General features: G+C 41.7%; 1 protein-coding gene across 2 annotated transcripts in view; it reads right to left on the reverse strand.

Moving 5' to 3' along the window:
* Positions 1 to 638: 638 nt before the first annotated feature.
* LOC117679764 (cytochrome P450 2J2-like) overlaps positions 639 to 26,938 on the reverse strand; it is a 31,006-nt gene continuing 4,706 nt past the window's right edge. The window contains exons 3-9 of one of the 2 annotated variants that reach the window (XM_087872429.1): positions 26,678 to 26,827; positions 23,508 to 23,668; positions 16,818 to 16,992; positions 14,452 to 14,601; positions 3,842 to 4,029; positions 2,434 to 2,575; positions 639 to 823 (exon numbers count right to left, since the gene is read on the reverse strand). In XM_087872429.1, the coding sequence (XP_087728555.1) occupies positions 639 to 823; positions 2,434 to 2,575; positions 3,842 to 4,029; positions 14,452 to 14,601; positions 16,818 to 16,992; positions 23,508 to 23,668; positions 26,678 to 26,827 (1,151 nt within the window). Of the gene's footprint in view, positions 824 to 2,433; positions 2,576 to 3,841; positions 4,030 to 14,451; positions 14,602 to 16,815; positions 16,993 to 23,507; positions 23,669 to 26,677; positions 26,828 to 26,938 lie in introns of both variants that reach the window. The other variant, XM_034441977.2, reaches the window with a different exon arrangement.

The raw sequence follows: 26,938 nt of genomic DNA on the forward strand, positions 1-26,938 counted from the left end.
AGTTATAAGCTTGTCTAGTTGCTCATCTACCCTTGAGCATAATCCAAAGGGTACTCTTTTTGGCTTCATTCGGATCGGAGCAACCTGGGGGTCAAGGTTAAAAGATATTGGTGTGCCCATATACTTGCCCAGGTCTCCTTCAAAGACATCAGTAAATTCCTGGGTCAAAGTCTCAATATCAGAGTCACTGATGGAGTTGATGCCACTAACTCCCAGACCCAGGGATGAGAACCAGTCCAGTCCCAAAAGACTCGGTAGGGAGCTGTTCACCACAATCAGCTGCAATGGGCCCACAAAATCCTTGAATGGTATTTGGAACATTCCGCTTCTGATGACAAAAATGCTGTTCCTTGATAGCCTTGGAGATGGAGGTGGTGATACTCCAGCTGTCTTTTAGAGATTTTTGGCACCAGCCTTTTTATTGTGCTCCAGGAAATGATGGTCATGGAAAAATGTAACAAACTTACTTAGCATATCATTCAGACGTGACCTCCTGGTTGACATGGTTAGGTAAGTTTGTGAACCCAGCAATAAGCTGAAAAAGATTTAATGTACAATAAATGAAAGAAAGAAAAAATAAATTAAGCAAAGAGGCATATAGGAAACAGTTTTATGCTTTTTATGGTGTTTTTAAAAGTTTAAGCCAGTGTGGGAATAGCACACAATTTGTAAGGGTGTGGATGCATTGACATCTTTGCAACAGGTTCTTCATTGAGTTCTTTCACTCCTTCAGGCAACTGGAAGCTGAAGGCCCTCAACAGGCTAGTCAGAAAGATAAAGACCTCAATTCTGGCCAGCTGCTCTCCTGCACAGGCACGTAGACCTGTAGGGGAAAGAAAGCATGGATGAAGCAGATAATAATCCAGAGTGTACGCCATCAGCAAGGAAATCTGAAACATTTGGTAACAGCCAAAATAGATTTCCATGCTGAATCCTAGTATCTTCCAGCAGATTCCATTCTTAGTGATGTTTTCTCCCATTTAACTCTGTTGACACCTATCAGAGGGGTGACTTTAACTCAGGTCCTACTACCCTGTTTTCCCCAAAATAAGGATGTCAGCGTCCCAGCACTGACATATATAAAGAGAGGAGAAGCTTGAACTTTTGCCTACTCAATCCCTTTGAAGATTCTGTCTCCTCGGAGATGGGAGAGGGGGGGAGACATTCCTGTGATCTGATGAAGTAGAGATGAGGAAAGTGGCTTGGAAGATAGCCAATGAGAAGCAGAGAATTGGGGATCGGAAAGGGAGGGATTGGGGGGTAAAGGTCAGTACTGACCACGAAAGAGCCAGGATCGGATGGCTGTGCTCAATAAAGAGAAAATTTCCTCAAAGATCGGCAGTTTGGAAATTCATTTATTTTGAGATAGCATCGAAACCTGACAAAGACATCCCTTGATAATAAGCCCAATTGGGCTTTTAAGCGCATGGCAAGAAGGCTAAGCGCTTATTTCAGGGTTCAAAAAAATATAAGACAGGGTCTTATTTTCGGGGAAACACAGTAGATGGTGTACCATTTCAAAGGCAAAGCTATGCATCCATGAAAAAACTGATCTGGCATATTTTTCCAGAGATTGGCCTATAAGAGGGAAGTCACTTTCTCACCTTCTCTCCAGCAACTTCTTTTATGGTGCATCAGGCTACAGCTGGAGTAGAAGGAGGAGCAGTGGTGAGATTCAAACATTTTTACTACTGGTTCTGTGAGCGTGGTGTGGCTTGGTGGGCATGGCGTGGCATGGCTTAGCTTGGTGGGCGTGGCTTGGTGGGCGTGGCAGGGGAAGGATACTGTAAAACCTCCATTCCCTCCCCATTCCAGGGGAAGGTTACTGCAAAATCCCCATTTCCTCCCGATCAGCTGGGACTCGGGAGGTAGAGAATAGATGGGGCAGAGCCAGTCAGAGGTGGCATTTACCAGTTCTCTGAACTACTCAAAATTTCCGCTACTGGTTCTCCAGAACTGGTCGGAACCTGCTGTATACTACCTCTGGGGGAGGAGGTATGGACATAATCTATAGGAATTCCCTTTTCACTGATCACACACCTATTCTTCTTATTCTTTGCTTGCTACATCTGGCCATCTGGACGAATGTGAGAATAATACTTGGCATAACAGCCTTTCCCCCTGCCCTCCTCAGAGTAATTGGACTGCATTTGACTTTTTTTTTTTTTTTTTTGGCCAGAGACTTAAATATTTGTGCTCATCTTGTCAGTTCAGGAATGGTTCAGGATGTCACGTTTGCCATGGATCTTCCCCAAGATTCCTTGATTTCCTATTCAGAGCATGATGATCGCAGAATAATTCAGGTGATGTGGTAGTGGGAATCTGTAAATTGTAAGATGCCCAGAATCACATGCTAATGAGATGCATGGAATATAAATTTAATATAAAACTAAATGAAATAAGAAATGAGCTGCTTTGGGCTCAAGGATTTACCTATTCCGAAGGGCAGAAACTCTTCCCGTTCAATGAACTTCCCATCCTTATCTAAAAAATGATTTGGGTTGAATTTTTCAGGTGTCTCCCATTGCTCAGGATCAAGAAGAACAGAGCGCAGGTCTGGGAGGATAAAGGTCCCCTGTTTAAAAAAAGAGAGAGATAATTAAATAGAACAGTTTCATAAAGGAAAGAGGCAAAGAAGTTCAAACAATATTGATACAACCCCTGTTCATAGCAATAGCAATAGCACTTAGACTTATATATTGCTTCACGGTGCTTTACAGTCCTCTCTAAGCAGTTTACAGAGTCAGCAGAGTTACCCATCTCAGAAGGATGGAAGGCTGAGTCAACCTTGAGCCTGGTGAGATTCGAACTGCCAAATTGCAGGCAGCCAGCAGTCAGCAGAAGTAGCCTGCAGTATTGCATTCTAACCACTGCACCACCATGGCTTTTATTTAGTCATCGCTTGCCTTCACGGATCCATGTTTGTTCGTTTCTCAGAGCAGTTTCTGAGAGCAGTGGCTGCTCAACAGCTTAGCTTCCTTTCTTTTACCTAAAGTCACCTTGTCTCTTGAAGTGGGGGACAAAGAAACATGGCTATACATGAATACAGTTCTGATCTCAAGTTAGAATAGAATAGAATAGAATAGAATAGAATAGAATAGAATAGAATAGAATAGAATAGAATAGAATAGAATAGAATAGAATAGAGTAGAGTAGGGTAGGGTAGGGTAGGGTAGGGTAGGGTAGGGTAGGGTAGGGTAGGGTAGGGTAGGGTAGAATAGAATAGAATAGAATAGAATAGAATAGAATAGAATAGAATAGAATAGAATAGAATAGAATAGAATAGAATAGAATAGAATAGAATAGAATAGAATAGAATTCTTTATTGGCCAAGTGTGACTGGACACACAAGGAATTTGTCTTAGGTGCATATGCCCTCAGTATACATAAGGAGAATAAAATACATTCATCAAGAATAAAAAGATACAACACTTAGTGATAGTCAAGGTTACTAATAAGCTATCACATCATAGTAGGAACGAATAAAAAACAATATAATTGAAAGATACAAGGAACCTGGTTATAATAATAAGTGGGAAGAGATAGATACTAGTAAGGAAGAGAAGAAGAATAGTAATACAGTCTTAGTAAATTATTTGACAGTGTTGTGAGTTCTGCTCCTAAACTCTTATCATCTTCCTAGGATTAAAATAAAACATCTAAGATTCTAACTATAAAATCTGAGAGATGGTTGGATTTAAACCCATAATTCATCCTTCAGAAATGTTTGCTATTCTTGCTTATTTAATTTTTCATGACAGGCAGTCCCCTGTCCAAGTGTCCTATTCTCTTTTTCCTTCTATGTTGGGCTACTGCAATGCATCCTGAACATGTTTCCCACCTTTGGAATGTGATATCCCCTCATCGTCACGTCCTTTTTGCTTTGCCTGGGAACTCCAAGTAGCAAGACATATTTTAAACGCTGCATTTCATGAATCACAGCATTGGTGTAGGGCAGCTTCTTCCGACCCTGGTAGGAAATTGAGCCCGAGAAACCAAATGCATCTTCAATCTCTTTCTGGACTTTCTCTAGAAAAAAATAATAATAATGAAAACAGAAACTTCATGTTCACTATTTTTTTTTTTTAATTTGATTTATATGCCGCCCTTCTCCGGAGACTCAGGGCGGCTTACAATGCGTTAAGCAATAGCCTTCATTCTTTTGTATGTTTTATACAAAGTCAGCTTATTGCCCCCACAAACTGGGTCCTCATTTCACCTACCTTAGAAAGGATGGAAGGCTGAGTCAACCTTGAGCCTTGGAGAGATTCGAACCAGCAGAAATTGCAGGCAGCTGTGTTAATTACAGGGTGCACTAAACCCCTGTACTATCAAGGCTCTTATCAAGGCACTATTGAGTGTTTTTTTTCCCCTTTGTTCATTTATTTATTCATTTCCCAATTTTAATCCTCAGAACAGGGGTAAAACATACTTACCTTTCCTACCGGCTCGCTAATGTGCACGTGCCGTCGTCTGCACATGTGCAAAGCTTTCTACGTATGTCCAGAGGCTCAAAACCGGGAGGTGATGACGTCCCGGTATGGGAGGGCGGAGCCTCCCACCGCAGTCGCTACTGGTTCGCCAAACCACCCGCTGCCGGCACTACCGTCTCGCACGAGACAGATAGCGCTGGCTGCATTTCACCACTGCCTCAGAAGTATCGATCAATCCTTTATTATGGTCACAGACCAGAGTTAAAAATTAAAACTTTTAAAACAATTAAACAGAACAAGACATAATATTACATTACGGCTTCTGGTGAGGTGATCAATAGATGGACAATTCTGCCTAATTTTACCTTTTTATAGAATAATTTAACCACATTCAAAGAAACGGTGTCATACTGATCCAATAGTATCACCTGGACATAACAGAGATGAGAATTTCCCAGAATGTATTACCAGGTAAGGAGTTAAAAAAGGAGTGCAGAATCCTTATAGACTGGAGGGAATAATATAACAAGGCCTGAACTGTAGTTTCAGTGGCCCTTTGTCCACGGGGGCACAATGGCAGCTCATAAAGTATAATCCACAGTTGTTCAGTGAATCATTGCATTTGTTAAGTTAGTAACACGGTAGTTCAGTGAATCTGGATTCTCCATTGACTTTGCCTGTTGGAAGCTCGCAGAAGGTGACCACATGACCCCAAGACACTGCAACCATCAGAAATATGAGCCAGTTGCTAAGTGCCTGAATGTGACCATGGGGATGCTACAACAGTCATTTGAAAAACGGTCATGTCACTGTTTTCAGTGCCGTTGTAACTTTGAATGGTCACTAAATAAATGGTTATATGTGGAGGACTACCTATACTTTAGGATGTAGAAAAGCTCCTTCTGCACTTTCTCTAGGAAAAAATGATGGAAATATAAACTTAGTGAATGAAGGCAAATATAAGCGTCCCAGGATAATGTTGCAGGATCCAATCTGGGTCGGTCACCAGGACCAGAGGTTTAATCTTCTGAGATTTTGGACTTGTGTTGGAGGCCATCCTCAGGGATCTTCTCTCTACTGGAATGTAGACAACCCATTCGGGTAGAGAGAAGTTCCCTGAGGATGGGCTCTAGCATGAGTCCGAAAGTTGAGAAGACCAAACCATTGTTCCTGGTTTTCCTATTCCTGGTGACCAACCAAGATTGGATCTTGCTACAAACTTAGTTTTCAATATTGTTTTTGACTTATTTATTTCAGAGTTTTAATTCTTAGTCATACTTTAGATTTTAGACTAGCCTTCAGAGCATTAAGTGTAACTCCATCATTCTTTTGAGGATCATGAAGGAGTGCAGATTTAAAATTTCTGGGATATGACTAGATCCAGTCTAAACTAGGCACAACATTGAGATAATTTGGTGATTTAATTCAAAGATTCCAATGACTCTCCTCAGACAAGTCAATCTCCAGATTTTAATTTCAGCCAGTTTGGAAATCTGGTTAAATTTTTTAAAATGCAATAATTGTTTTGAAAATAATCTGGATCATTTTTTATCAAAGCGCAGGTATGTTCAATATCATATCCTAATTTGGTCTCCTATACACAATATAGGCTGGGGAAAAAAAATGAATCTGAAAACTTTGGTAGATTTCTACATTTAAAATTTGCTCAATTGTTTAAGATTTGTATGGATTTCCAGTTTTCCTCACTCAATATCCTCAAGTGAGGATATCAAAGAATCCTCTTTGTCCTCTTCTTTATTTTGCCCTCTTAAAGCGTAATCTTCCTATTCCGTTTCAAGAATTTTTACTATCTCTTCCTCATCTTTTTTTCTGCTTGTGTCATTTGTTGATTTGTCTCCTCTATTTTTTCCTCTCACCTCTATTTCCTGGATGTCTTGTTCATTTTTCATTGTCATTTGCTGAATGTCTCCTAGTTTCACATCTGTATCATGCATCAGTCTCTTCATCTCCCTATGGTTCCTTATCATTGCTTCCTGAATACCTTGAAGCATCAATAGTATTTCTTTTTGTGATGCATTTGTTTTTCCCTGTTGTAATATTTCATTTTAATGGGCTAAAAGTTACTCAGTAGTCCACCACAGTCCCAATGTCCCAATTATCCATCACCCAAAAAGCCAATATTAAAGTAATTTGCTCAGTCCCGGAACTGTTCCTTAAAATCCACAATATATTAGAATCCTCAAGATCTGCCAATTGGTCCCTCTAAATTATCCAACGTTGTATGTCTTGTTTAACTTTTCTTCTTTCACCTTGTAAGATGTTCTATCAAACAGCATTTATAATCCAGAATGGCCCTCCAGATTTCTCCCGTCTCATTGAGCCACGTAGTCAGATGTCCAGTTTCAGGGGCAATTCCTATTATTTATAATCCACACTTCTTTGAAATTCTTCAAAAGGTTCACCAGTTACTCCCAGCCAGCCAAAAAGCAAATAGATATAAAACAAAAGATGAAAAAGAAAAGCAATGTTCCAAGTGTTGTTTGCTTTTCACTCTATTTCCCTTCTTATCAATTCTGTCAAGGTCTTTTCCAACCATGTAATAGTGTAGTATGGTATCTTTTCTTTCACCAGTAGATGGTGCCCCAGTCCAAAGTTGCAGCTTTATAACAAAGTGGAAGGTATAACAGCTGATTACCAAATGATCAAAAAGTCCATTTTTCTTTATACAATTTCTTCCAATAGTCAAACAATGTTATCAGCAAATTAAAATCACTTTTCACAATACTGCAAACTCCAGTCCGGTCGTTCTATATTTTAAAGCTTCATAGTCTCCCACTAAAATTTCATTCCTCTTTCGGATCTGTAATCTATCTCTATGTGTTAGCTCACCACTTTCTCAGCACTTTAGAGAATCTTTTTTTTTTTTAATTTGATTTTTATTATAACATATAGTGATACAATCGGTACATTTTCGGTTCATTGGTGCAATTATATACATATATACATCTACATGCATTATTGCTTGTCTTTTGTTGATATTGTTTCTTGAAGCTAGATTTAATTTCAATACACTTAAAGATAATAGTGCTCAACTCTCTAAGACTAAATATAATACTATTCATATAGATTTTGTTAATTAGTTAATATTTAATCTCTGTTACCTTCATTTCTTTCCCCCATCCATTCGTACCACATGTCCCACACGCTATAAAATTCTGAATCTTCTCTGTCATTAATTTCTGAAGTCAATTTGTTCATTTCGGCGCACTCCAATATTTTTCCAATAACATGTTCTTGAGGTGGTATTTGTTTTTCTTTCCAATACTGGGCAAAGGAAATTCTAGCGGCTGTCAGAATATGTATAATTAAATACTTTTTCTTTTTTGCATATTCAGTTTTCAAAATTCCCAGGAGAAAAGCTTTTGGGTCGAAATCAAAATTTTCTTTTATTATTTCTCTAATCCACACCCATATCATCCTCCAGAATTTTTGTGCCTGATTACATGTCCACCAGCAATGATAAAAAGTACCCTGCTGATGGTCACATTTCCAACATTTAGGGCTCGAATTGGGGTAGATCTTCGCTATCCTAGCTGGGGCCATGTGCCATCTATAAAACAGATTGTATTGGTTTTCCTTATAAGCCGTCGCCTTTGTCATTTTAAGATTATTATTCCATATTGAGTCCCATTCGTTCAGATTTATATTCTGTCCTATATTTTTGGCCCATGCTAACATCGGTTCTTTAACTACTTCCTCTGCCATATCGTACTCCAATAAGTAATTATATAATTTGGCTAGAATTTTGTCGTCCGTACCCATCCATATCTTGTCGAATCCATTTATGCTCATTTCAATGCCAAATTCCTCCTTATCTTTTTTATATCTGGATTTAATTTGGTTATATGGCCACCAGTCTATAGAAATACCTTGTTCCATCAATTCTTCCCTTGTTTTAAGGTTCCCTCCCCCATCTAATAATTCATTGTATCTGACCGTTTTACCCATTTCTAATACATTTGGATATATTATAGCCTCCATGGTGGAAAGCCATCTCGGAATTTTCTTATAGTGCTTCTGTCTCATCTCTCCCCATAGTTGTATCAAGATCTCCCTTATTTTATGTCTATGGAAGTAAGTTTTTATCTTCTTCCCAGTATCCCAGAGATATGCATGCCAACCCTTCTGGAGATCATACCCTTCTAAGGTTAACAGTCTTTTATTTCTCAGGGTTGCCCATTCTTTCAGCCATACTAGGTTTGCAGCTTTTTGATATAACTCCCATTTAGGTAATCCGAAACCCCCTCTTTCCTTCTTGTCCTGTAAATTCCTACTTGCTATCCTTGGTTTCTTTCCCTCCCAAATAAATTTCCTGATGATGCTATTGAGCTCCAGAAAGAATTTTTTATCTAATTTAACAGGGGCCGTTCGGAATAGATACAATAACTTGGGTAATATGCTCATTTTTATTGCCGCGATTCTGCCTAATAATGATATCTGTAGTCTTCCCCACTTTTCCAGATCCTGTTTAATATTTCTAATCAATGGTAAATAGTTATCCTCTCTGAGGGCTGAGCACCTTGATGAAATCCAGACCCCCAGGTATTTTACCTTCTTGGCGGTTTGGATCTCCATTGATTCTTCCAGTACTTTTTTCCTCACCTCCGTCATATTTTTTGTTAATAATTTAGTTTTGGATTTATTTAATTTAAGGCCTGCTACCTCCCCGTAATTGCCCAATTCTTCCAAAATTTTAGTGCCTGATTCTAATGGTTCTTCCATGATTAATACCACATCATCTGCAAATGCCTGTGTCTTATATATCTCTTTTCTGATTGTCAGACCCTTTATTTCATTATTGTTCCTAATCTTTCTCAAGAATACTTCTAGCGCTAAGATAAATAGAAGTGGGGATAGAGGGCACCCTTGTCGGACCCCTTTTCTAATTTGAAAAGCCTTAGTTAATTCTCCATTCAGTAATATGTTAGCCTTTTGTTTTTGATAGATTGTGGATATCGTATTGACAAAATTTGATCCGAATTCCATTTGGATAATTTGTTGTTTCATAAATTGCCAATTAAGATTGTCGAATGCCTTTTGGGCGTCGACAAAGACCAATGCCATTTCTTTGTTCGGGTGTTCCTCATAGTATTCCAATATGTCTATTATCATCCTTGTATTGTTCCTGATTTGCCTCCCAGGGAGGAATCCATTTTGGTCACTGTGTATTATTTTATTCAAAATTATTTTTAGCCTTCCTGCTAAAATACCCATATAGATTTTGTAGTCCGTATTCAGGAGGGATATCGGTCTGTAATTTTTAATTAATTTTGGGTCTTCTCCTTCTTTTTGGAGGAGAGTAATATACGCCTCTCTCCATGATTCTGGAATTTTGGATTCTGTTAGGGCCTCATTATAAATTTCTAACAACTTTGGTAACAAAATTTCTCCCAAATCCGAATTTTTATAAAATTCCCCTGGAAGTCCATCTGGGCCTGGGGATTTGTTCTTTTTAAGTTTTGATATTACCATCCTTAATTCTGTCATCGTTATTTCTTTATTAAGTATTTCTTTATCCTCTTCCCCAATTTTTGGAAGGACTTCCGGTTGGTGAATCCCAGCGATATGGCGCTGTGACAGCGATCGCTGCTTGCAGCACCACTTTTTTGTTGCGTTTTGGGGTCCCTTCGGGGCGTGGGAGCTCGGAGAGCTCTGCGGACGATAGCGGGGTGTCAGCAGGCAGAGCGGTGAGGCGCAAGCACTCTCTGCTGGACTGACTACTGCTGTCAAACTAACGCGGCACGTCTGCTTTAAATGGCAGACTTGAAGCTGTGATAGCCAACAAAAGACAGGAAGCAAGAAGATTTCGGTGAAGTTGGTGCCTATGATCATTCGTACTACTCTCCCTTAAACACGCTCGGAGTGAGTTCAATTGGATTGTGCTGGCTGCGTCGGATAAGAAGGATCCTGGAAGGAATTGGCGGCGATTGTGAGGTTGGAGGAGATTGGTGGGAGATGAAATCGCAGACGTGCTGGTGAGACTGAGGACACTTTTAGAAAGGGAGACGGAGCCTTCAGTGGATTGGATTGATACTTTGTTTTGAGCAAACAAACTCTGGAAAGTTAAGAGTGTGGAATAGACTAATTGAACAAAGGAACTGGATTTTGGAAGTGTGGTAGCTGTCAGGACTAATAATAAGACTGTCTTGAGCTGAGAGACTGAGAAGGAGCACTTGGGGAAGATAACATGGCTGATGAAATCTGAATGACAATGCAAATGGAGAGTGATTGAACTTAAGAGCAACGCGAAGCAGATCATACAGCAAAGCGTGCCTGCTGCATCATTGTAAAAGAATTTTTTATATTTTTGGTTGCTTTTCCCCTTTGCTCTCTTATGACTGAGAGAAGTTATTGAGCAATTAATCAATCAACGAGTTGGGCAATAACAACAACAAAGAAAAAAAAACATTAGAAAATTTATATATCTACAAGTATCAATTTTCTTAGAAGAAAAACACATCTACAAGTATATATCTATATTAATATTATATATATTACATATTCCATTTTAGATAATCTAAATTAATTGTGAACTTATTTAAAATTTATTAAGTACTTTTTAGATTTTTTTATTAAGGAATTTATATACGCTATAATCTTTTATATTCTATAATTGGATTTTTCCCTTTCTTCTCCTCCTTTCTTCTTTCAATTATTGATTCTTAATTTTGATTAGCTTTTTATAACTTAAAATATTGAATATTGAGATTGCATAATTAATTATCTATATGTGTACTTAGATTGCTTAAGATATATTAGAAAGTCATCAGTGCTTAAGTGTTAAATAAGAGTAGGTAAAGATAATTTGCTTAAGTAGTGGTAGCAGGTGAGAGGGTTATCTTAGTTCAAATTAGTTTAACTATTAATTGATTAATAAGTGATTTATTACAAGATAGGTTTGTGCAACAGATAAAAATTTGAATTATTGATTCGTTGTATTACTAAACAATATTGAATAGTGGAACGGAAGGGAACGATATAATATAAATTCATTTGATAGAGGCAGTTAAATATTGGTGGATGACAATTTGGAAAAACATTGAAAATATAACAAGAAAACAGAAAGAGGTATTAAAAGAGATGATGAGCTTCTCATCCACGGTGACAAAAACAGGAAAGAAAACATCCTCAAATCCCACGATCACAACGACATCACCTGCTACGCAGAAATTGACTGAAGGTTTCTCTAAAATGGAGAAATCAGGAATGCTACCCACAATGCAAGCAATGCAATCAACATTGACAGCAATACAGGACACGATGATTATGTTACAAGAAAAAATGTCTAGTAACCATACTGAACTGAAGACAGATATTAGGGCATTAGATCAAAAAATGATTGGCATACAGGAATCGATACAAACTAATACACAGAAGATTAAAAAGATGGAAGTTAAAATGGAACAACAGGAAAAAAAATTAGATACGGTTGACCAAAAACTGATGGAACAGAACAGGGAATTGGCAGACTCAATTACCCAATTGGAAATGGATCGAGCCTCCTTCTACCTCCGTTTCCAAAACATTGCGGAAGATAAGGAAGAAGATCTGTGCCAGGTGATGGCAGAATTAATTGCTGAGGTGTTGCAACAAGATAAATTGGACATTATAAAGGAAATTGACGAGGCGTATAGGGTCCAGACAAATTATGCACGAAGAAATAAATTGCCAAGGGAGGTGCATATAAGATTTGCAAGGAAGAAGGTAAGGGATATCCTCTATAGTATGGCAAGAGATGAGCCAATCATGTATAAGGGAAAGGAGGTGATCATATTGAAACAAATCCCAAGGAGGGTAAGGGAGATAAGGAGAGATTATAGGTTTTTGGCTACTCAATTAAACAAAAGGAATATTCTCTTCAGGTGGATCTTACCAGAAGGCATGTGGATCACGTGGCAAGGGAATAAAGTTAAGATAGATAGCTTAGTAGCAGCTCAAGAGTTCCTGGATCAATTACGAGCATCTGAAGAGGATCAAAGTAGTAAAGAGGAGTTAGAGGCGGAAACATCGAAAGAAGAAGCAACCCAGCAGATAAGAGAGAAAGAAGGGACATCGAAGGAAAAGGAGGAGGAAGATAAGGATAGTAAGGAGACAAAGAAAGACCAAAGTCCACAAAGAGTCACACGTGCCAAGAAGTATTAGGATAGTATACAAAAATTAAGAGATGGATGATTGGAAATTGATATCGGTTAACGTAAATGGCCTAAACGATAACAAAAAGAGGAAATTTTTTTTTACAAAATTAGCTAAACAAAATATGGATATAGTGTGCCTTCAAGAGGTCCATATTAAAAAGGAAAATCAAAAATATTTGGAATATAAGAAATTGGGGAATCTTTATGCATCCCTAGCTGATAAAAAGAAAAGGGGAGTAGCATTGTACATCAAGAAGGGAATAAAAGCCGAACTAAAATATGCAGACCCGAAGGGAAGGGTATTAATGGTGGAAGTTAAAAGAGGCAACAGTCCAATCTTATTAACAGCAATTTATGCCCCGAATGAAAACCTAGGAGACTTTTATAAAAAATTAGGAGAGAGATTAAGCATGATGGATAAGAGCAAGATTTGCATAATTGGCGATTTTAATGGGGTAATAGATTCAAATAGAGATTATAAGGGGACCAAAGGTAAAAAGAAAAAGAGAAAAAATTTACCAAAACCATTCTTTGATATGGTAGAAGAACTCAATCTAGTGGATATTTGGCGGGTTCTGCACCCATATCAGAGGCAGTATACATATTATTCTAATCCTAAGAAATCTTGGTCTAGGATTGATATGATGTGGATAAGCAGAGATATAGGGTTAGATATTAAGTCAACAGAAATCATGCCCAACATTTGGGCAGACCATAATCCGTTAGAGGTTAAATGGGAATGTACACACAAGAGAAGAAATACAAGATGGAGATTAAATAATCAATTTCTAAAGGACAAGCAAAATGTTGAGAAAGTAAAAAAAGAATTAAATCTATTTTTTGAAGTAAATGAAAAGGAAGCAACATCTCGAGGTATCATATGGGATACAATGAAAGCATATATAAGAGGACTAGCAATATTGTATAGTGCACACAGGAATAAGGAAAGAAGAGAGAGGCAGAAGGCACTGATAGAAGAATTAGGGAAAGCCGAGAGGGAACTACAACATAAACCAGATAATAAGGATGTTAAAGAAAATTGGATGGTTATACGGCACAAATTAAATGTTATAGATCAAGAGGAATTGGCGTACAAAATGAAACGAACCAAACAATATTATTTTGAAAATGCAAACAAGCCGGGCAGGTGGCTGTCCTATAGGTTAAAAAAAGAAAAAGAGAAAGGCATAATTCATCAATTGGAAGACCCGGAAGGCCACCTCAACAATAAACAGGAAGATAAATTGGAGATTGCCCGAGAGTATTATGCAGCTCTGTATGCGGAAGAACAAATTCCTAATGAAAAGGTGGTCCAATACTTGTCAAAAGCACTTTAGAGAATCTTTGTTTCAAAAATTCTTTTATTTGGGGTTAGATCTCTAATATAGGATTTGAAACTCATCTCAGCCAGTTCCAATCTACTGTTCACAAACTACTCCAGCTGATCTATTTCTTTGGTTGCCCCAGCTTTAGTCCAGCCATAATGGCCGTTTCTCTTCCTCATTGATCAGGAGGGTGCCTTGGATCGAGTGGAAGAGCCGCCACTTTCCCACAATCAGCAAGGGATCCCTCCTTTCTTCATCACCCATCCAGGGTGACTTTAGCTCTTAGGGCCTCCCAACAAGGAGGGATCGACTGGGAATTCATGGAGCCCTGCTATCCCAACCATCTCACTGAGATGCCAAACTGGAAGTGTCAAGTTCATAATTATAGGTTCAGGAATCCACTTAGGAAAATTACTATGAAGACTAGATTCAGTTCATTACTCAACAGACCTTAATATTTCAAACACCTTCACATAATTCCACTGTGTTTTAGAACCTGAGACTGGCCCTTATTCCCACAGCCCAGATTTTGCTCACCTTGGACGTCAGGATGATTTGTCAGGAGGAGCAGTGCCCACATCAAAGTAGCAAAGGTTGTCTCTGTTCCAGCAGAAAAAAAATCAAAAATACACTGAGCCAGGTTCTCTTCATTGTAGGTAGAATCAGGATCATTCCTGCTCTGATGTTCAAAATGGAAAATGAAAATTACAATGAATTCTATGTAGCTTTCCTGTGGTTACTTTTGTTTCTGGGTTTCTGGCAGTTCTCCTAGACTCACAACTCCTGCTCAAAACAGGAGGTGGCAGCCATAGCTAGGAGAATCTTTGGGCAACTTCACGTGGTGCCTTTTCCTGGATCGTGAAGTCTGTGCAGTCACTCATGCCCTGGTCATCTCTTGGTTGGATTATTGGAACATGCTCTATATGGGGCTACCCCTGAAGAGTATTTGGAAATGATAACAGGTATAGAATGCAGTAGTGTGGACAGTCTCTGAGGCCACTCAGGTGGCCCATGTAACACCAATGTTGTATGAGCTGCACTGATTGTTAGGTGGCTTTCAGGTCCAATATAAGGTGTTGGATGTTCCCTATAAAGCCCTTTACAGCATGGATCCAAGGTATCTAAGCAGTTGACTCATCCCAATGGGATTGCCCTATGCTACTCAATCCAGCAGAAGAAGCCCACTTTAGATCTCATCTGCCAAATAATTTCAGCTGACAAGTTCCAGGAGAAGAGCTTTTCCTCCTGTGGTCTCTGTCCTATGAAATATTTTCCCATTGGGGGTGACGTCGGTCTCCAGATTCATGATTTACTTAGGAAGGTAAAAACTTGGCTCTGTTGGTTGGCCTGGGGCCATGATTGGGGTGCACTACTTTGGGGGTGACTGATGGTATAGAAAAAAGGATTCCCGTCCCTCTGTATCACCTTGATTTTTACTTTCTTACTTAAACTTTATAATTTTAAGTGTTTTTTTTTTTACTTTTTATTATTCTGTAAGCTGCCTAGAATCTCAGTAACAATGAGATGAGAGTCATATAAATTTACTCAATCAATAAAAGTTATACTGACAAGACAATGATAGAGAGTAAAATATAAAGCAGCATAGAACCATTAATGGTAAATATGTCTTCATATATTTAGGAATGAGGGTCAGTATTTTGAATGTGATGAGCAGACCAACTCAAGACTGATGGTATCAAATTAAATAAAGTGAACCAGTTCAGATACTGGGCTCTTATTTGACTTCTGATTGTGATGCACTACTGGATTACCATGCCTTGTGACTGTAGAGAAACTAAGACCATGTGAAATGATGAGCACATTGCTAAGCCCATGGTGATGCAGTGGTTAGAATTTATTTTATTTTATTTATTTTATTTTATTAGATTTCTATACCACCCTTCTCCCGAAGGACTCAGGGCGGTGAACAGCCAAAAGATAAAACACAGGAATACAAAATTTAAAATAGATTAAAACAGATTAAACAATTTGGCTCAATTTTAAAAATATCCCATAATTAAACAAATTAAAATTAGTGTTTAAAATTTAAATTTTAAAATTTTAAAAGGGAGAAGGTTTAGGCCAGGCCAGCTTGATGAAATAAAAACGTTTTAAGCGCGCGGCAGAAGGTGCGCAGATCCGGGGGGAGCTCGTTCCAGATCGTAGGTGCCCCCACAGAGAAGGCTCTCTCCCTAGGGGCCGCCAGTCAACATTGTTTGGCCGACGGCACCCGGAGGAGCCCCTCTCTATGGGAGCGTACTGGCCGGTGGGAGGCTATTGGTGGTGGCAGGCGGTCCCGTAGATAACCAGGTCCTAAGCCATGGAGCGCTTTAAAGGTGGTAACCAGAACCTTGAAGCGCACTCGGAAGACCACCGGGAGCCAGTGCAGCTCGCGCAGGAGAGGTGTTACATGGGAGCTCCACGTTGCTCCCATAACCACCCGCGCGGCCGCACTCTGCGCCAGTTGGAGCCTCCGAGTGCACCTCAAGGGGAGCCCCATGTAGAGAGCGTTACAAGAATGCAGTATTGCAGGCTTCTTCTGCTGCCAGCTGCCTGCAATTTGGCAGTTTGAATCTCACGAGGCTCAGGGCTGACTCAGCCTTCCATCCTTCCAAAGGTCAGTAAAATGAGAACCCAGATTGTTGGGGGCAAGAGGCTGACTCTGTAAACCGGTTAGAAAGGGCTGTGAAGCACTGTGAAGCGGTATATAAGTCTAAGGGATTCAGGGATTCAGAGATTAAGTATGAATTAATTAAAATTCCTAGATTCACAACGGGAGCTGAATAAAAAAGAAGAAAAATCCAAGATGAAGGAACACATTATGAGTAGCTCTGCCTGTTTATTTACAGCAAGGAATATAATAATTCCTTGCCTGTGTATTGAACCACAATAAATCCATACCTTCTCCATCTGAAGAAGATAGTAATCAATGAAATCTTGTGGCTCGTGCAGACAGTGAGATTCCTTGTGTTTCTCTATTTCCTGCTTTGCAAACGCAAGCATAATATCCATAGAAGCCAGGGCTTTCTTGTGAGGGCCTGGGAGGTACTTCATTAATTGTGGGAACAAATCATACACCTAACAGAAAGAGAAGAGGAAGAGGAAAAGTTATTAATTCCCCACCATAAATAATGCAGGGGTCAAACACATCATAAGTCTTGCATCACTGCGTGCCCATAAGAGAATGCCTTGAATGCCTTTCTTAACTCCTGCAAATTTCCCTAGGCCATTAGTAGGTCAGATTCTTGTAGAGAGCTTAAGCTTGCAATAAATCTTTACACTCATTTGAACTGCCTGAATCACCTGATTTCTCTGGCGCTTGACAGGAGGGTAGGGATGAGTTATGGGCTCAAGCTGTTGGAAGCTTGAGAGGGACATTCAAAACTATTAGATTGACTGAACTAGTCAAGTTATAGATTCATGGAGAAAAGGACAGTTTAATGCTATTCCAAGACACTCTATGGGAGGATACTCCCATGGCAGACCCACACAAAGTTGTGTGAATGGAAAGGAAATCAATCTATGTGTGTGTGCCTCTCTGTCTCTGTCTCTCTATCTCTCTCTCTGTCTCTCCCTCCCTCCCCCCCCCTCCATATGCCAACAATGTGATGGACCTCAACAATGACTTGAAAAAAGGTATATATGACTCTTCCTTAAAGACATCATTATTACATTTTTGGGTTCTTGACAACTGGCTTCCATTTATGACTGGTCGCAGCTTCCTGCAGTCACATGATTTCACTTTACAACTTGCCATATGCTAAACAAACAAACTTTACGACTTTGCCATTTTTGAGCAAAAAACATCCACCGGATAAGCTGGATTCAGACATACAAACATATGATTTGCTTAATAACTATGCTGACTTGCTTGGCAACCATTGTAAAAATGGTTGGAATATTAAATCCAGTTACATGATGGCACAACTTACAACCAAAACGTCTTACGATCAAAATTCTAAGCTCAATTGTGCTAGTAGATCAAAGACTATCTGTATAGTTTCAGCAGAAATCTAGTGTCTAGATCCAGAGAAATCATTCTTCCTCTTTAGGCAGGAACTGGCGCATCCCACCAACTTGATGCGGAGGGCAAGCAGATGGCATGCTGGCAGAAGGATGGAGAGAGCCAGGCCGAAAAGATGGCCAAGCCTCATCATGTCCACTCTGAGGTGACCCTTTGGTCGAGCGCCTTATCTTCGTGGGCAGCTGCAGTGAGTAGAATGGGCAAGGCACAGAGATCAGCTGGGCCACATGTCAGAGTTCCAAGTAACAGCCCAAATGAAAGAAGACTCTGAGGCCCACAATTCCTCAAAGTTCCATTCCCCTGCACCCACAAGTTCATCACATGGGTGGGTAGCTATGTCGCGTGGCCTCAGACCAGCCAGCTAAGGTGGATCCTGGCCCAGCCTACATTCACCTTCCTGGACCTGGGGCCTGCAAGTGCCCAAAGTGTGGTGACAGTGTCCTTCCAGTCAGCCCAGGACGATAGGACACCATGCCTCCTTCCGCCCACTCACACCATCGGGGTGATGGCTTCTGCTGGAGTTGGGCTGCAGCAGCTTCCAGACCCAAGGGTTTTGCCGAGACCAAACCCACCTCCCAACAGCCAGTCTTCATGCTGCCACCAGCTGAGTATATACCCGCCAGTGGGGCTTTCTACCTCAGTCAGGGGTGGGTGCAGTGTCAGTGGATGCCAGAGCCAGCACCGCAGCCAGCACCAGCCCCCCAGCCAGTGCTGGTGCCTCAACCGGTCCCTGCTCTGCAGCCAGCTCCACTGGCCACACCTCCCGCAGCACCATCACCAGACCCACCAGCTGCGGTCCCGGCGGCCCTGCCACCAAGGTTCTGGATGACTTTTGACAAGACCTTGGGGAAGTTGGCATACTTCCTTAATCGAGTCTGGGTGTACATCAACTATTATGGTTATCAGTATCAAATGGACGAAAACCTGATCTCAGCCATAGGCAATGGGATGAACTAAGGGGAGGCTGCGGGAATGGATAGCCCAATTGCACAATGAAGGCACTGCCAAATTGGACAACATTGATGAATTCATCCAGTCACTCCAGGGCAGATTCGAGGACACAGACCACAGGCAAGAGAACGAAACCCAAATTAAAGCCCTGAAGTAAGGAACCAGTGCCCTAAAAGAGTTCGTATGAGAGTTCTGGAGAGTAGCTGTGAAGCTTAAGCGCTGGCCTGAATCCTTGTTCACTACTTCAAGGAAGCCATAGACCCAGAACTCTGAAAAGCTTGTGGTATCAGAAGGGTACCAGACCAAGAATGGTATACCATGGCCATGGCAATGGACCAGGAGATCAACCCCCACCAGAAGCCCACACAGGAGAAACCAGCCCAGAGGATCCTTTGTCCACCAAGCCTGGGCGAAACCAGCTGAGCCGCCACCCACCAAACTGGTGGGAACAACCAAATGCTTCCAATGTGGTCAACTGGGATACCAGGCATCCAAATGCCTAGCTCCTGCTCCAGTTCCTCAGCCCCAGGCACCCTCAGCAACCTGGGGAAGATGAACACCAAGAAAGCCGCCAGATGTGGCGATATTCTTCTGGTAGGCCGTAGAGGTTTCCCCTCCCCCAAATGAAGGTGAGGAACCTCCAGCCCGAGGCCCCACTTCCAGAGCCACCTGCTGAAGCAGCAGTGAAGATGACCAGATGATAATTGGAGCCATCCACCCCTTCGCTGTCAAAATCAGACTAGTAGTGCCAGAAACTGAGATGCAGGGTGATGTAGAGGCTGTGATAAGACACTGACTGCACTAGGTGTTTGATCAGTCTCCCCATCATCAAGCAGTTAGGGGTAAAGACGAAGCCCCTAGTCCACTCCATACGCTTTGAGCAAGTTTATGGGACACGGATAGGCGAAACCCTGGCTACCATAGTCACCGAGCTCATTAGCCTGGAGATGGGACATCACTGAGAACTCATCCGATTCATAGTAGTCCCGAAAATGGTGGAATCGGTCATACTGGGGCTCGCTTGGCTAGACAAGTGGGTCCCAATGATCATGTGAGAGGATGGATACCGAAAAATAAGAATAGGCATCAGCCCCTTACCATTGGTCCTGGCCGATGGCTGCCAACAAATGGCAAGCCCCAGTGACTCCAACCAGTTGGAGACAACAGCAGCTGCTGCAGAAGGGCTGCCCATTGCCCCCAGGTCCCCAAAGAGTATCAGGACCTGGCTGGCGCCTTCAGTGAGGAAGACTGCAATGTCCTCATCACCACCCCCGCACCGTCCAACTGACTGCACAATGAAGATTGAACCAGGGACTAAGCTACTGAAGCCAAAGGAAATGGCTGAGCTGAAAAAGTACGTTGATGCCAACCTAGCCATGGGTGTCATCCGCCTGAAAAATCTTAGTGGCCCCCATACTATTTAAAGAAAAGAAAGAGGGGGGGATGAGGCTATGCATTGATTTCCATGAAATTAATGCTGTGTGTGTGGAGAACACCTACCCTCTCCACCTTTTGAAGGATATATTAAATCATTTATCAAGAGGCAATGTATTCACCAAACTGGACTTGAGAAAAGCATACTACCGAGTATGCACAAAGGGAGGGGGACGACTAGAAGACTGCTTTTAACTGCCCGCTGGGCAGCTTCCAATTCAGAGTAATGCTTTTACTGGGGTTTGCCAACTTTTACAGACAATTCATCCCTGCTTTTGCAGAAGTGGCCTTACCCTTAACCAAATTGCTGAAGATGGGGCCCCCTCCCATGAAACCGTGGCCAACTCAACCACTAGTCTGGACGCTAGACTGTCAAAAAGCATTTGAAAGCTTGAAGCACCTTTTTGCAGAAGAGCCAATTCTCCAACACCCAGACCCTGAGAGACAATTTATTGTCCAAGCCAATGCCAGTGACATAGCGGTGGCAGCCGTGCTCCTCCAGAAGGACCCCCAGGGTCAGCTATTGCCCTGTGCCTACATCTCCCAAAAACTGACTGACACTGAGGGGCATTGGGAAGTTTGGGAGAAAGAAGCTTTCACAGTCCGCTGGGCTCTCCTATTGTGGAGACACTTCCTAGAGGGAGCCAGGGTGCCTTTCGAGTCTGGACTGATCACAAGAAATTCAAAGCCTTGAAGACACTCAAAAACTTTCCCCCAAGCAAATCCGCTGGGCATGGTATTTCAAATGATTTAACTTTGAGCTTAAATACATCCCAGGGTGGAAGAACCTGCTAGCTAACATACTATCGAAAAAGCCTCAATACAATAGTCAACAAGAGGAAGTCATCCACGCCATTATCCTGGACTCGCAAGGTGCAGTGCAAGCCACCACAAGGGGACAAGCCAGATGCCGAGCTGAACCCTTAGAGGGGAAACTGACAACTGAGCTAAAAGCAGTGCTTCCACAGGCCTGTGGCTCGCAGAAAACCGAGAGACCCCAACTATGAGAGAAGGACTGGCATGGAAGGGATCCAATCTCTATGTCCCCAACAGCTTAAGACTGCAAGTACTACGATATAGTCATGACTCCCAACTGCCTGGCCACTTTGGATTCCTAAAAACCCTTCACTTGGCTCGGAGGCAGTTCTGGTGGCCAAAAATGAAGGCAGACATGGAAGACTACATAAAAAGTTGTGTTATTTGTGCTACTATGAAAATGAGACCAGAGAAACCTCCCGGACGTCTCCAACAAGTGACTGAGCCCAGTCACCCCTGGGAAGAGATTGCCATGGATTTTATAATAGAACTCTCAGAGAGGGGAGGAAACACAGTGATTTGGACTGTGATTGATTTATTCTTTAAGCAAGCTCACTTCACCGCTTGTTCTGGACTGCCCTCAGCAAAGAAATTGGCTAAGATGTTCATCGAGCAAGTATACAGGATGCATGGAGTACCGTGGTGAGTGATTTCAGACAGGGGAGTCCAGTTCACTGTGAAATTCTGGAGAGAGTTCGTGAGGTCCATTGGATCATCTCAAGGACTCAGCTCGGCTTTTCATCTGAGTACGAACAGAGCCACGGAATGCACGAACGCCATGGTGGAACAATACATCAGATATTATGTGGATTACCAAGAGAACTGGGCGGATCTGCTACCTTACAAAAACACGCTTCACCGCAGCACTAGCCTGACCCCTTTCCATGTCACCATGCCAGAACTGCCAAGAGAACAACCCTCTACCATGACTCTAGCTGAATGGATGGAGTCACTAAAGAAGGGTTGGGAGAACACCAAAAAAGCACTGGCTGTTGCCGCGGAAACATATAAAAAGCAAGCCGATAAACATCTGTCTCTCCAGCCCCCCTTTCAGGTGGGAGATCAAGTTTATCTATCAACTAAGTACATTAGGTTAAAACTGCCGAGTAAGAAACTAGAACCGAAGTTTTTAGGACTTTTCCCCATGGTGAAAGTGATTAACCCAGTAACAGTACAGCTCGGCCTACCTGCATACTAGGGAAAGTGCATCCAGTATTCCATAGTAGTTTACTAAAACCTGCTGTCAGTTCGAGGTTGAGGCCGCAGCAAGCTGTGCCTCCCAAACCAATTGTAGTACAGGGTGAAACCCTCTATGAGGTAGAAAAAGATTTTAGATTCTAAACTGCATAGGGGTAGATTGCAGTATTTAGTTCATTGGAAAGGGTACCCTTTGTCGGAAGCTATATGGTTTAAGAGTTGAGATGTAAAAGCAGATGCCCTGGTGAAAAAGTTTCATGAGAAGTTTCCTAATACGCTAAAGGGGTCCCCTGGGAGGGGAGACATGGTTAAATTGCTGACTGAATTAACCTCCTACTTTTCTCGCTTTCCAGGACATGATTTTTTTCCTGAGGGGGGGAAAGCCTGTCAGCCCTGGAAGCCATTTTTTTCTTTGGAGCTTCGGGGCGGCCGCATTTAGTACCTGGGAAAGTGGGAGGGGAGATTGCAAGGAGCGGTGGAAGCTTAGCCACAATAACATTCCTTTCTCAGGGAGTCAAGGACATTTTGCCCTGCACCTGGAGGGGAGTGACTGGGAGTTGTCTCCAGTTGGGATGAAGAATTGATTGGGCCATGTGATGGACTTGTGGGTGCAGGGGATGGATCTTGGACTTTCTTTTGGGTGGAGAAAACCCGGAACTCTCAGATTCGGGTTTTCCCAGATGTGCCAATATGATATCTCTAATAAAAAGGAACTTGAGGAACTGCTGGCCTTGGAGTTTTCTTTCGTTGGGGATATCACTTGGAACCCTGACAGTGGCAGCCCTTAAGCGCCAAAGAAAAAGATGACTTCCAGGGCTCACACTGCATGGGCGGTGTGGTAGGCCATGGCAAAGGCAGGCAAACAGGCGAGGTGTGGAGATCAGCTGGGCCACAGGGACCATGTGGTCTGGGCAACCTGGCGAGTTAAGGAGCAGAGAACAACTGGGCTGTGGATGTGACTCTAGGCACTGGCCAAGGCGGGCGAGGTGAGATAAGGAGTGGCTGGGAGGGGAGGGGCAGTGTAGGGCAAGGCCAGCCAGTGGTGGGATCAGCCAATTCTCCGAATTGAGCAAAAAGTTAACAACCGGTTCATTTGAAGTGGTGCAAACCGGCTGAATCCACCTCGGGGGGGGAGGAGGGCTTTTTTTCCTTATTAGAAAACATGACTCACCACATGAAAAGTGTCAGCAATGAATTTCAAAATAATTTGAAGAGCTTGAACCAGCTTCTGGAACTCTTCATCTTCTGCAGAAAACTGATGTCCGAAACTCAAAGCACATATGATGTTAGAAACCGCATTTAGTACTGAAAATGAAGGGTCAAATGGCTGCCCTGCAAAGGAAGATATTTCATAATGAACCCAGCCTCCTCTGTTAACCTGTTTGTTCTAGCATCAGAATCACATGACAGGAAGGGATTTCAGAGGTCTTCTAGTCCAATCCCCTTCTCAAGGCAGGAGTTTTATATAGGGGTGGGTTCTAATTTTTTTTACTAGCGGTTCTGTGGGCGTGGCTTATTTTGTGGGTGTGGCTTGATGGTCATGTGACAATTCTTTAGGATTTAGCAGAGGTATTGGTCTACCAGGCTTTTAACTGCCTGCAGAGCTGTACCGGTCTACCCATTTGTTTTTGCAGGCACCGGTCTACTCATTTGTTTTTGGAAGCACCGGTCTACCACCACACTGCCTTTTAACACTGATCAGCTGTAGGGCAGCCCTTTGAAGCCCCGCGACAAGAGTTTAAACAGGTTTTTTCCTTCTAGCCAATCAGCTGGGACTCAGGAGGTAGCAATAGATTGGGGGTGGGGCCAAATAAAAGGTAAGAATAATGCAGGGGGTGTGGGGGCGGGGGGGGCAGAACCAGTTCGGTGACGTCATATCATCACCGCTACCTGCTCGACGGAACCGGGCGGAACCGGGAGGAACCCACCACTGGTTTTATACCATCCCAGCCAAATGGTTATTCAGTCTATTTTGAAAATTTCCAGTTATAGAGCACCCACAACCATGGAGGCAAGCTCTTCTGTTGATTAATTCTCACTGTCAGAAAATTTCTCCTTCTAGGTTGGTTCTCTCTTTGACAAGCATCTACCCATTACTTTTTCTCCTGCCCTCTGGTGGCCTAAAGAATAAGTCCAATCCCTCTTCTTTGTGACAGCTCCTCAGCTACTGAAAGACAGTTATCATGTTCCTGCTGATCCTTCTCTTCTATAAGCTAGACATACCTAAGTCCCTCAACCATTCATCATATGATTGTCAGGGTTCCGACCGATGATTTAACTTCCAGATGCTTTATCAATTTTGTTGTCTTCTCTGTACACTTTCCAGGGTTAGGCTGTTGGTATGAGCTCCGAGCTTGGCAATTTGGTTGCAAACATTTCATCACCATCTCAGGAGACATTGTCAGTGCATTTTGAAGTGTGCTCGTCTGTCAGAACACAAGTCTTTAAATACCTTTTGATGCGATGCAAATTATTATGAACATTTTTGTTTGTTCGGATATTTCTGAGTCATGGTCTGATTTTGGACTGTTTGATTGCTGCTGGGCTGTAGTTAAATACCATCTGTGTGATGCAGATTAGGATTAGAGTTGTTATCTGGGTGCTTCTGAGTTATGGTCTGGTTTTGGCTTTTTTGATACTTTAAATGGCTGGCTGTTGTTACTGATACGTGGTCTGATTTTTTGTGAGCCAATGGATTATCATTTTTGTTGCTGCGTAGTGGGGTGCCTATTTTGTTCATTTTAAATGCTACCTTCAGGATCATGGTTGATTCAGTTCTTTTGTTCTCAGTGATTGGTAGACTGGGTTAATGTCAATGTGTCTGATTATTGGTGGGAAACTTTCCAGGATCTCAACGTCTTTTTTGTATCATGGTGACCAGAACTGGATGCAGGTCTCACCAGCATGGTGAACAATCACTTAAATATCAGCCAGCAGTGTGCTGCAGCTGTCAAAAAAGCCAACACAGTTCTAGGCTGCATTAACAGAAGGCTAGAATCAAGATCACATGAAGTGTTAATACTGCTTTATAAGGCCTTGGTAAGGCCACACTTTGAATACTGCATCCAGTTTTGGTCACCACAATGTAAAAAAGATATTGAGAAAGTGTGCAGAGAAGAACAACAAAAATGATTAGGGGACTGGAGGCTAAAACATATAAAGAACGGTTGCTGGAATTGGGTATGTCTAGTCTAATGAAAAGAAGGACTAGGGGTGACATGATAGCAATGTTTTGATATCTCAGGGGTTGCCACAAAGAAGAGGGAGTTAAGCTATTCTCCAAAGCACCTGAAGGCAGGACAAGAAGCAATGGGTGGAAACTAATCAAGGAGAAAAGCAACCTAGAACTAAGAAGAAATTTCTCGACAGTTTGAACAATTAATCAGTGGAACAACTTGCCTGCAGAAGTTGTAAATGCTCTAACACTGGAAGTTTTTAACAAGATGTTGGATAACCATTTGTCTGAAACGTATAGGGTTTCTTGCCTGAGCAGGGGATTGGACGAGAAAATCTCCAAGGCCCCTTCCAATTCTATTATTCTATTTTGTTCTATTCTAAGCTCTACTTTTTGTTGTCTTTGATGCAGCCTACGAGTGTATTGGCCTTTTTGGCATCTGCAGCACATTGCAAGCTCATACATAAGATTTAGGACAGCTAAATCTACACCTAGATACTAAAGATCAGGACTTCTAAGGTGATGTAATGGAATGTGAGAATGGCCTTGGAAAACAAGTGGGTGAAGAGATGCTGCATAGGAAATGATTATATAAAAGAGGGAGGAGCCTAAATTGAGTAATCAGTAATGAGAAGAAAATGAAACTTCAAAAGGATTCTATCTAACTTATCAGAAACTGCATGAGATTTATACTTTCAAACTTGCAATACTTTGTTAATGTAGCTTTACAATAAAATAGAATTAGTTCATCTTGTCATTTCCCCTGTCTAATCAATTTGGAAGATTGACAGCGGGTGAAGGAAGAGAAATGAGAACTGCCCATTTTAAAAATAAATATAAAAAGATCAAATACATCTATTTTTGTTGAAATACATGTTAGAATGTATTTTGTATTGCAACAACTACAGAATTATTTAGCCAATACATGGCAGTGTATATTGTGCATCTATGCTTATAATCTATGGTTTCTTATATGTTCTGAGGAGAGTTTCCTGTTTCCTGTTACAGTAATATAGCTGAGCAGTAAAGCACATGGTGACTGTACTCTTGGTTTGCTCTATGTGGTACTTTATATAAATAGAATTTCTAATAATTTTTATTTAAAATACTGGAATGGAAAAGATTTTGGCAGATGGGAATTTAAGTCATTACCCTAAAAGACATACCTTTTGTTTGTCTAAAGATCTCCACCAACGTCTGAGCCGCGTCTTCTATTTGATGCTCAATGCTTTTCTTCCCCAGGCCCAGCTTCCGCAGAGAAGTGATGCCAATATGTCGCTGCTGCTTCCAGGTGTGGCCATTGGAAAGAACCATTCCTGAAGGCATTGGTAGACAATGATAAACAATTCCTGATTACCTTTGTGTTAAAAAGCAGTTAATTCTTGCCAAATATCTCTCTGAATTTCAGGTGGGAATACCAAAACCTT

This window comes from Pantherophis guttatus, chromosome 6, assembly GCF_059756535.1.
Source record: "Pantherophis guttatus breed Tessera chromosome 6, ASM5975653v1, whole genome shotgun sequence".
NCBI classification, from domain to species: Eukaryota; Metazoa; Chordata; class Lepidosauria; order Squamata; family Colubridae; genus Pantherophis; species Pantherophis guttatus.